Consider the following 10,720-nt stretch of genomic DNA (forward strand, 5'->3'; position numbering starts at 1 on the left):
CTAGTATCTATGTGGACCCTACTAGTCTAACCAGCTCAGCTATAGACTACACCAGCATGACTAGTATCTATGTGGACCCTACTAGTCTAACCAGCTCAGCTATAGACTACGCCAGCATGACTAGTATCTATGTGGACCCTACTAGTCTAACCAGCTCAGCTATAGACTACACCAGCATGACTAGTATCTATGTGGACCCTACTACAGTCTAACCAGCTCAGCTATAGACTACACCAGCATGACTAGTATCTATGTGGACCCTACTACAGTCTAACCAGCTCAGCTATAGACTACACCAGCATGACTAGTATCTATGTGGACCCTACTACAGTCTAACCAGCTCAGCTATAGACTAAACCAGCATGACTAGTATCTATGTGGACCCTACTGATTAGATCTACTATTGCTATACAGTCTAACCAGCTCAGCTATAGACTAAACCAGCATGACTAGTATCTATGTGGACCCTACTACAGTCTAACCAGCTCAGCTATAGACTACACCAGCATGACTAGTATCTATGTGGACCCTACTACAGTCTAACCAGCTCAGCTATAGACTACACCAGCATGACTAGTATCTATGTGGACCCTACTACAGTCTAACCAGCTCAGCTATAGACTACACCAGCATGACTAGTATCTATGTGGACCCTACTACAGTCTAACCAGCTCAGCTATAGACTACACCAGCATGACTAGTATCTATGTGGACCCTACTACAGTCTAACCAGCTCAGCTATAGACTACACCAGCATGACTAGTATCTATGTGGACCCTACTACAGTCTAACCAGCTCAGCTATAGACTACACCAGCATGACTAGTATCTATGTGGACCCTACTACAGTCTAACCAGCTCAGCTATAGACTACACCAGCATGACTAGTATCTATGTGGACCCTACTACAGTCTAACCAGCTCAGCTATAGACTACACCAGCATGACTAGTATCTATGTGGACCCTACTACAGTCTAACCAGCTCAGCTATAGACTACACCAGCATGACTAGTATCTATGTGGACCCTACTACAGTCTAACCAGCTCAGCTATAGACTACACCAGCATGACTAGTATCTATGTGGACCCTACTACAGTCTAACCAGCTCAGCTATAGACTACACCAGCATGACTAGTATCTATGTGGACCCTACTACAGTCTAACCAGCTCAGCTATAGACTACACCAGCATGACTAGTATCTATGTGGACCCTACTACAGTCTAACCAGCTCAGCTATAGACTACACCAGCATGACTAGTATCTATGTGGACCCTACTACAGTCTAACCAGCTCAGCTATAGACTACACCAGCATGACTAGTATCTATGTGGACCCTACTACAGTCTAACCAGCTCAGCTATAGACTACACCAGCATGACTAGTATCTATGTGGACCCTACTACAGTCTAACCAGCTCAGATATAGACTACACCAGCATGACTAGTATCTATGTGGACCCTACTACAGTTTAACCAGCTCAGCTATAGACTACACCAGCATGACTAGTATCTATGTGGACCCTACTACAGTTTAACCAGCTCAGCTATAGACTACACCAGCATGACTAGTATCTATGTGGACCCTACTACAGTTTAACCAGCTCAGCAGTAACAGTGAGACCAAAACAAAATCCAATCCCAAACCCAGGATAGAGGGGCTGAGTGAATGTGGTCTGGACTCTGTGGAGGAGGGTCATTGTGTCAGAGACACTGTAGAAGGACAGAGTACCTGCCTTGTGATCCAGGTACACTCCTACTCTGGAGGACTGAGGGCCTGATACTTTAGTCACAACATTATTGTGTCTGAAACAATAACCATCACTAGAGCACTTTAAACTCCAGGACTTGTTATTGTCTCCAAATACACCATCATTACCCTTCTCTGTTCTGCTGATGTCTTTATATGAGACTGCTGTAGCAACACCACCAGTCCTCTCCACCTCCCAGTAACAGCGTCCAGACAGACCCTCTCTACACAGAACCTGCCACCAGTAGTTGGTGAATCTGTCTGGATGGTCAGGATATGGTTGGACTTGGACTGTACTGGTCACCTTTCTGTTCCCTTCAGACAGAGAGAGGAGTGTGCCTGCTGTGTTTGGGTCCAGTGTGAGCTGACAGGAATCTGGGAGAAGAGCAGAGACCAATGAGGGGAGTCAGAACAATAAGTTAAGTCAGATACTGTATCTCCCCTGTCTTTGATTAGAGCACAGCAGAGATCAAATCAGAGAAATATGAGGAGTCAGATAGAGACCCAGTCTTTGATTAGATCTACTATTGCTATATATTTCTAGAGGGATTGTTAGGAGTGTCAGTAAAAAGAGACTGTTAGTTACTTCACAATAAAGAGACTCACATTGTAACAACTGTTCTCTGGTCTTGGGCTCTGGAGGCAGTACAACATCCACTATATTCACTACAGACACACAAACACATTGACAGAGAGAGGGAATGTTATCATCAGACCATATTCCACATGTATATGACTAGTAGGGAACTTTCAATGGTCTAAAGTTGATGTTCTTATTGTTTTCAACACACCTGTAGTGGAGATCTTGGTCCATTCTCCTTTAAGGAAGTCTTCTAGTTTCTCTCTCAGTTCAGACACAGTCTGACTCACATCTCCAAAGGACTGAAGAGGACGGACAACGATGCTGGGTAAGTCTGAAGATACACTGATACTGGAGAGAGACTGATACCTCTGGAGAGAGAGAGAGAGAGAGACTGATACCTCTGGAGAGAGAGAGAGAGAGAGAGAGAGAGAGACACTGATAACTCTGGAGAGAGAGAGAGAGAGAGAGAGAGACTGATACCTCTGGAGAGAGAGAGAGAGACTGATACCTCTGGAGAGAGAGAGAGAGAGAGAGGGACGGACAGAGAGAGAGAGAGGGACGGACAGAGAGACATTTCCCATGAAGTTAATTTCATATCACATGTAACAAGACAGTTTAGTTACCTGGAGGAAATGGATGTGATCCTCTGTGTGTGAGAGCTGCTCCAGCTCAGTGCTTCTCTTCCTCAGCTCAGCGATCTCCTGCTTCAGTTGCTCCAGGAGTCCTTCAGCTTGACTCACTTGAGCCTTCTCTTGGGCTCTGATCAGCTCCTTCACCTCAGAGCTCCTTCTCTCAATGGAGCGGATCAGCTCAGTAAAGATCTGATCACTGTCCTCCACTGCTGACTGTGCAGAGCGCTGGAGAGAGAGAGACAGAGAGAGACAGAGAGAGAGAGGCAGAACAGAGCAGAATTAGGCCGATACCCACTAATTATCAAAATCCAGAAAAGAGCTGTTAAATTCTATAACCACCTAAAAGGAAGCGATTCCCAAACCTTCCACAACAAATCCGTCACCTACAGAGAGATGAACCTGGAGAAGAGTCCCCTAAGCAAGCTGGTCCTGGGGCTCTGTTCACAAACACACCCTACAGAGCCCCAGGACAGCAGCACAATTAGACCCAACCAAATCATGAGAAAACAAAAAGATAATTACTTGACACATTGGAAAGAATTAACAAAAAAACAGAGCAAACTAGAATGCTATTTGGCCCTACACAGAGAGTACACAGCGGCAGAATACCTGACCACTGCGACTGACCCAAAATTAAGGGAAGCTTTGACTATGTACAGACTCAGCGAGCATAGCCTTGCTATTGAGAAAGGCCGCCGTAGGCAGACATGGCTCTCAAGAGAAGACAGGCTATGTGCTCACTGCCCACAAAATGAGGTGGAAACTGAGCTGCACTTCCTAACCTCCTGCCCAATGTATGACCATATTAGAGAGACATATTTCCCTCAGATTACACAGATCCACAAAGAATTCGAAAACAAATCCAATTTTGAAAAACTCCCATATCTACTGGGTGAAATTCCACAGTGTGCCATCAGAGCAGCAAGATTTGTGACCTGTTGCCACGAGAAAAGGGCAACCAGTGAAGAACACGCACCATTGTAAATACAACACATATCTATGCTTATTTATTTTATCTTGTGTCCTTAACCATTTGTACATTGTAAAAACACTGTATATAATATGACATTTGTGATGTCTTTATTGTTTTGAAACTTCTGTATGTGTGATGTCTACTGTTAATTTTTATTGTTTATTTCACTTTATATATTATCTACCTTACTTGCCTTGGCAATGTTAACACATGTTACCCATGCCATTAAAACCCCTTGAATTGAATTGAGACAGAGAGACGAGGGCAACCAGTGAGGAACAAACACCATTGTAAATACAACCCATATCTATGCTTATTTATTTTATCTTGTGTCCTTACCATTTGTACCTTGTAAAAACACTGTATATATATATATATAATATGACATTTGTAATGTCTTTATTGTTTTGAAACTTCTGTATGTGTGATGTCTACTGTTAATTTTTATTGTTTACCTTACTTGCTTTGGCAATGTTAACACATGTTTCCCATGCCAATAAAGCCCTTTGAATTGAATTGAGACAGAGAGAGACAGAGAGAGACAGTAGCCTCTCTGCACCTCATTGAGTCAGACCAGGCCTTGTCCAGAACACCTCTGGACAGACAGGTACAGAACACCTCTTGGTCCTGCTCTACTCTCCCCCCTCCTGGACAGACAGGTACAGGACACCTCTTGGTCCTGCTCTACTCTCCCCCCTCCTGGACAGACAGGTACAGAACACCTCTTGGTCCTGCTCTACTCTCCCCCCTCCTGGACAGACAGGTACAGGACACCTCTTGGTCCTGCTCTACTCTCCCCCCTCCTGGACAGACAGGTACAGGACACCTCTTGGTCCTGCTCTACTCTCCCCCCTCCTGGACAGACAGGTACAGAACACCTCTTGGTCCTGCTCTACTCTCCTCTCTCCTGGACAGACAGGTACAGAACACCTCTTGGTATATCATATATATCTCATATCATCATTCAGAACTTTAAGCATATCTTTGGGAGGACGTCCAGCCTGTTTGACAAAGAAACAAAGATTTTTTGAATTTTTTTGCTGACAAAATAATCAAATGTAATGTTTTTTACCAAAAACTCTACATGGAAAGCAGAAAGCTGTGATCAATTAAATACAACGTTAATATCTAGTTATCTGTGTCATTTATAGCCTGGCACAGATAGTAAAACTACATTAAATACAACGTTAACTAGATATTATCTGTGTCATTTATAGCCTGGCACAGATAGTAAAACTACTGTAGCGACCCGCACAGACAGCTGTGTGTTATGTGTTCGGCTAGTAGCTGGTTGTGTTGTACTTACCAGTTCCCAGTGTTCGCGGGGTCCGACATGCCAATCAACCTGCTATCTGCCAATCACAGGAATGCCTGGGATGTTCTGATGCCGGGCATCCTGGTGGTTGGCGGAGTGGCGTGGAGGGGGCGGGGCATTGGAAGTTAAGCTTCAGCCTTTGTTCTCTCTCTGACGTCTGGGCTTCACAAGAGAAGGTCCCGATTGGCTTGTGGGGTATCTTTCATTTATTTGGCGTGAGCTCAGGCCAAACAGTAGCCTGTGTAAAGTTGCTAATAAACCGTCAATTCGTAACTCAATCCTCTGTCTGGACAATTGTTCCTTTATGATCGAGTCAGGTCATTACACTACATTAAATACAACGTTAACTAGATATCATCGCCACATAACGTATGTCGAATTTAAAAGACACCGTTACCGTTAGTAACGTCTGTTACACTGTAACTTACAGGCAGCCGCACATAAAAACCTATTGGTTAACAAAGCTTTGATTATGACCAAAGTCTATAGTAGTGAAAACTCTCTCTCTCTCTATTCTAACTTACCACACATTCACATCACTGCCTCGACATGAATGTGTCCTGTCAGAGCCGTTTCCTGTCCGTTAACTGTTAACAGTCTCGAGCCACAGCTTAACCAATGAGCTACAAGGAGGACTGACAGTCACGAGCCGTGCAGCAGCCTCTGCAGCAGCAGCCTCCCCCGGGTCCTAGTGCCCGCCCGGTAAGACGGTTAAGATGCGATGGAACGGTTGACGGAGAGAAAATAAATCAGAGAAAATATATTGACTGATATATTGAATTGTTTAGGGAAGCTTTAGCTTTGGCTTTAATACATTCTGAAAATACTTGAAAATAAAAATAATAGTAGCCCTCCTCAGGAACAACAAAACCCTCACAGACCAACTTCTTCTTCTATGATATAATGGAGGTCCTCAAATCTTATTTTGGGGATATGGAGGCGTCTCGTGTGGCCAATAGCCTGGGGAAATGCATAGCGCCAAATTCAAATAATACGCGATAAAACTCAAACTTTCATTAAATCACACATGCAGGGTACTCAATTAAAGCTACACTCGTTATGAATCCAGCCAACATGTCAGATTTTAAAAATGCTTTTCGGCGAAAGCATGAGAAGCTATTATCTGATAGCATGCACCCCCTGAACCACCTGAACGAGATGTAAACAAATGAATTAGCGTCGCCGGCGCTACACAAAACGCTGAAATAAAATATAAAACATGCATTACCTTTGACGAGCTTCTTTGTTGGCACTCCAATATGTCCCATAAACATCACAATTGGTCCTTTTTTTCGATTAATTCCGTCCATGTTTACCCAAAATGTCCATTTATAAAGCCCGTTTTGATCCAGAAAAAAAACAGCTTTCCAAAACGCAACGTCATGACAAAACATTTCAAAAGTTGCTTAAAACTATGCCAAAATATTTCAAACTACTTTTGTAATCCAACTTTAGGTATTTTTAAACGTTAATAATCGATCAAATTGTTGACGGGGCGATCTGTATTCAATAACAGCAAGTCAACAATACATGCACGGTTTTCTCTCTTCCATAACATAATCCACAGTGTCACCTCTGCCTCTTCTTCGTTTCACCAATGATTTACTTCAACCCAAAGACTGGTGACATCCTGTGGAAGTTGTAGGAACTGTAAACTGGGCGCTATCTAATTTCCCTTCACAAAGACAATTCAGGGAACTGCCAGAGGGATTTTTGTTTTTCTGAACAGTGTAATGTTTACTGTCCATTTCTGATTGTTTATTTCACTTTTGTTTATTGTCTATTTCACTTGCTTTGGCAATGTAAACATATATTTCCATGCCAATAAAGCCCTATGAATTTAATTCAATTGAGAGAGAGACAGTTCCATTTTAATGTATAGGGGACATGAGTCAGTCATGGTTACTCATGGTTATGTGATGATGCAGCCCAGTCGGTTACATGAACCAGTCTATTCTCTGAAAGGGGTCCAGACAGCCTGTTCCCAACAGTGGGGTCAGTGGGATTGGATAGGGGCCCCTCTCCCTCTCTCTCTGACTGGAGGAGATAAGTGAAATGGTGTGTCTCCTCTGGTCAACAATACTCACCTTGAAAGACTCCACAGCCTGTTGGAGCTCCTTCAGCTCCTTCTCTCTCTCCTGGAATCTCTGCTGGACCTTCTGCTGACTCATCCCCAGCTGCCTCTGTGGAGAATCACTCTTCAATGAGCTATCAAGCTTTATTAGTCCAGTAGATCAATAGTATAGTAATGTGACATAGGACCCATAGAGAGGAAGGTCTACAATCCTGAGGAAGTCCCTTTACAATATTATATTATGTTGCTATGTGAATGATTATAGTTTTTATGGCAGGATTTCATGTATCAAGGTGTTGAGGCTGAACTTTGGACTCAAAAAACGCTATTCAGAATGATAATAGTGTTTGACTTTAGAAAATGGTGATACATTTGGAGAATCTGGGTTAACATATCTATATACTCAGGGTTTGTGTTCATAGTTGTTCTGCTGTGGATCCATTTCATATGAATGATCTCATATTCAAACAGATTTAGTTCCTACTGTATCTTTAATTCTTAGTTTATCAGACAGCCACCAACAAGTTGTTCTGGTCTTACCTGTTTCTCAGTCCTCTCTGCTGCAGCTGACACTGTATCATGGCCTTTATGTTCATCCATTGTACACAGATAACAGATACACTGCTGATCGGTACGACAGTAAACCTCCAGCAGTTTGTCATGATGAGAGCAGATCTTCTCCTGTAGTTGTGCGGTGGCTTTGACCAGCTTGTGCTTCTTCAAAGCAGGAAATTCATAGTGAGGTTGGAGGTGAGTCTCACAGTAAGAGGCCAGACACACCAGACAGGACATGAGGGCTTTCTGCTTTCTGGTCCCTGTGCAGAAATCACACGCCACATCTCCAGGTCCAGCATAGCACAGAGCAGGAGGGGGAGCAGCCTGGAGTCCTGTCTTCCTCAGTTTCTCCACCAGCTCAGCCAACATGTTATTTTTCCTCAGATTAGGCCTTGGAGTGAAGGTCTCTCTGCACTGAGGACAGCTATAGACCCCTTTCAGAACATCCTGATCCCAGCAGCCCTCAATACAGCTCCTACAGTAACTGTGTCCACAGGGAATAGCGACCGGCTCCTTCAGTAGATCCAGACAGACAGAACAACAGAACTGGTCCTGGTCCAGCAGAACTCCCTGTTGAGCCATTTGGACGGTTGTTCACTCTCACACAGACAGACGACAGAGACTCAGATCAGTTTCGTTTCCTCAGAAGAGAGTTTGTGGGAAGGGGAGGGACTTCCTGGTTCTGCCAGTGGGGTGGGGTTAGAAAGGGGGAGGGGTTAGAGGAATGGAGGAAAGAGAGAGGAACTGCATGCAACAGCAAGAGGGAGACAAATAGTTTTGTTCCAAGGTTAGAGCCCTTAACATGGAACAAATGACATAATGAATCTTAAAATGTGAGTTGTTAGAGTATATGAAGGGTAACAGTTTCTATGAAGTACGTATGTATCATTATTTTAATGACCTTTATAATGCCTTATAATACACCTATGTGTTGTAATTAATCAATAAGGACTGAGGAGGTGTGGTATATAGTTAATATACAGCACCACAGATAAGGACTGAGGAGGTGTGGTATATAGTTAATATACAGCACCACAGATAAGGACTGAGGAGGTGTGGTATATAGTTAATATACAGCACCACAGATAAGGACTGAGGAGGTGTGGTATATAGTTAATATACAGTACCACAGATAAGGACTGAGGAGGTGTGGTATATAGTTAATATACAGTACCACAGATAAGGACTGAGGAGGTGTGGTATATAGTTAATATACAGTACCACAGATAAGGACTGAGGAGGTGTGGTATATAATTAATATACAGTACCACAGATAAGGACTGAGGAGGTGTGGTATATAGTTAATATACAGTACCACGGATAAGGACTGTTCTTATAAAAGACACAACGCAGATAGAGAATTATCTAACACTTTCAAAAATACAATCAAACTTTAAAAATAGCCATAAGGAAGACTAGATACAGTGGGGCAAAAAAGTATTTCGTCAGCCACCAATTGTGCAAGTTCTCCCACTTAAAAAGATGAGAGAGGCCTGTAATTTTCATCATATGTACACTTCAACTATGACAGACAAAATGAGAAAAAAATCCAGAAAATCACATTTAATCACATTTAATGAAGTTATTTGCAAATTATGGTGTAAAATAAGTATTTGGTCAATAACAAAAGTTTGAAGTGTACGTATGATGAAAATTACAGGCCTCAGTATAGTGATAGTTGTAGTGGGGTGGTAGATGTCTAGTCTCCCTTATGGCTCTAATCTGATAGTAGTAGTGGGGTGGTAGATGTCTCTTCTCCCTGTTGGCTCTAATCTGATAGTGGTAGTGGGGTGGTAGATGTCTAGTCTCCCTTATGGCTCTAATCTGATAGTGGTAGTGGGGTGGTAGATGTCTAGTCTCCCTTATGGCTCTAATCTGATAGTGGTAGTGGGGTGGTAGATGTCTAGTCTCCCTTATGGCTCTAATCTGATAGTGGTAGTGGGTGGTAGATGTCTAGTCTCCCTTATGGCTCTAATCTGATAGTGGTAGTGGGGTGGTAGATGTCTAGTCTCCCTTATGGCTCTAATCTGATAGTGGTAGTGGGGTGGTAGATGTCTAGTCTCCATTATGGCTCTAATCTTATAGTGGTAGTGGGGTGGTAGATGTCTAGTCTCCATTATGGCTCTAATCTGATAGTTGTAGTGGGGTGGTAGATGTCTAGTCTCCCTTATGGCTCTAATCTGATAGTGGTAGTGGGGTGGTAGATGTCTAGTCTCCATTATGGCTCTAATCTGATAGTGGGGTGGTAGATGCCTAGTCTCCCTTCCGGCTCTAATCTGATAGTGGTAGTGGGGTGGTAGATGTCTAGTCTCCCTTATGGCTCTAATCTGATAGTGGTAGTGGGGTGGTAGATGTCTAGTCTCCCTTATGGCTCTAATCTGATAGTGGTAGTGGGGTGGTAGATGTCTAGTCTCCATTATGGCTCTAATCTGATAGTGGGGTGGTAGATGCCTAGTCTCCCTTCCGGCTCTAATCTGATAGTGGTAGTGGGGTGGTAGATGTCTAGTCTCCTTTATAGCTCTAATCTAATAGTGGTAGTGGGGTGGTAGATGCCGAGTCTCCCTTATGGCTCTAATCTGATAGTTGTAGTGGGGTGGTAGATGTCTAGTCTCCCTGTTGGCTCTAATCTGATAGTGGTAGATGTCTAGACTCCCTTCTGGCTCTAATCTGATAGTGGTAGTGGGGTGGTAGATGTCTAGACTCCCTTCTGGCTCTAATCTGATAGTGGTAGTGGGGTGGTAGATGTCTAGTCTCCCTTATGGCTCTAATCTGATAGTGGTAGTGGGGTGGTAGATGTCTAGTCTCCCTTCTGGCTCTAATCTGATAGTTGTAGTGGGGTGG

At 43.4% G+C, this 10,720-nt stretch overlaps 1 protein-coding gene across 1 annotated transcript; it reads right to left on the minus strand.

The window, feature by feature from the left end:
* Nucleotides 1-445: 445 nt before the first annotated feature.
* On the minus strand, nt 446-8,510 carry LOC135530589 (tripartite motif-containing protein 16-like). The gene is made up of 6 exons (XM_064958890.1): nt 7,865-8,510; nt 7,338-7,433; nt 2,954-3,187; nt 2,539-2,698; nt 2,354-2,413; nt 446-2,122 (listed from the first exon to the last, which is right to left on the minus strand). The coding sequence occupies exons 1-6, from the start codon at nt 8,459-8,461 to the stop codon at nt 1,587-1,589; spliced, it is 1,683 nt and encodes a 560-aa protein (XP_064814962.1). The 5' UTR covers nt 8,462-8,510; the 3' UTR covers nt 446-1,586.
* Nucleotides 8,511-10,720: the final 2,210 nt, after the last annotated feature.

This window comes from Oncorhynchus masou, unplaced genomic scaffold (assembly GCF_036934945.1).
Source record: "Oncorhynchus masou masou isolate Uvic2021 unplaced genomic scaffold, UVic_Omas_1.1 unplaced_scaffold_1388, whole genome shotgun sequence".
Taxonomy (NCBI): domain Eukaryota; kingdom Metazoa; phylum Chordata; class Actinopteri; order Salmoniformes; family Salmonidae; genus Oncorhynchus; species Oncorhynchus masou.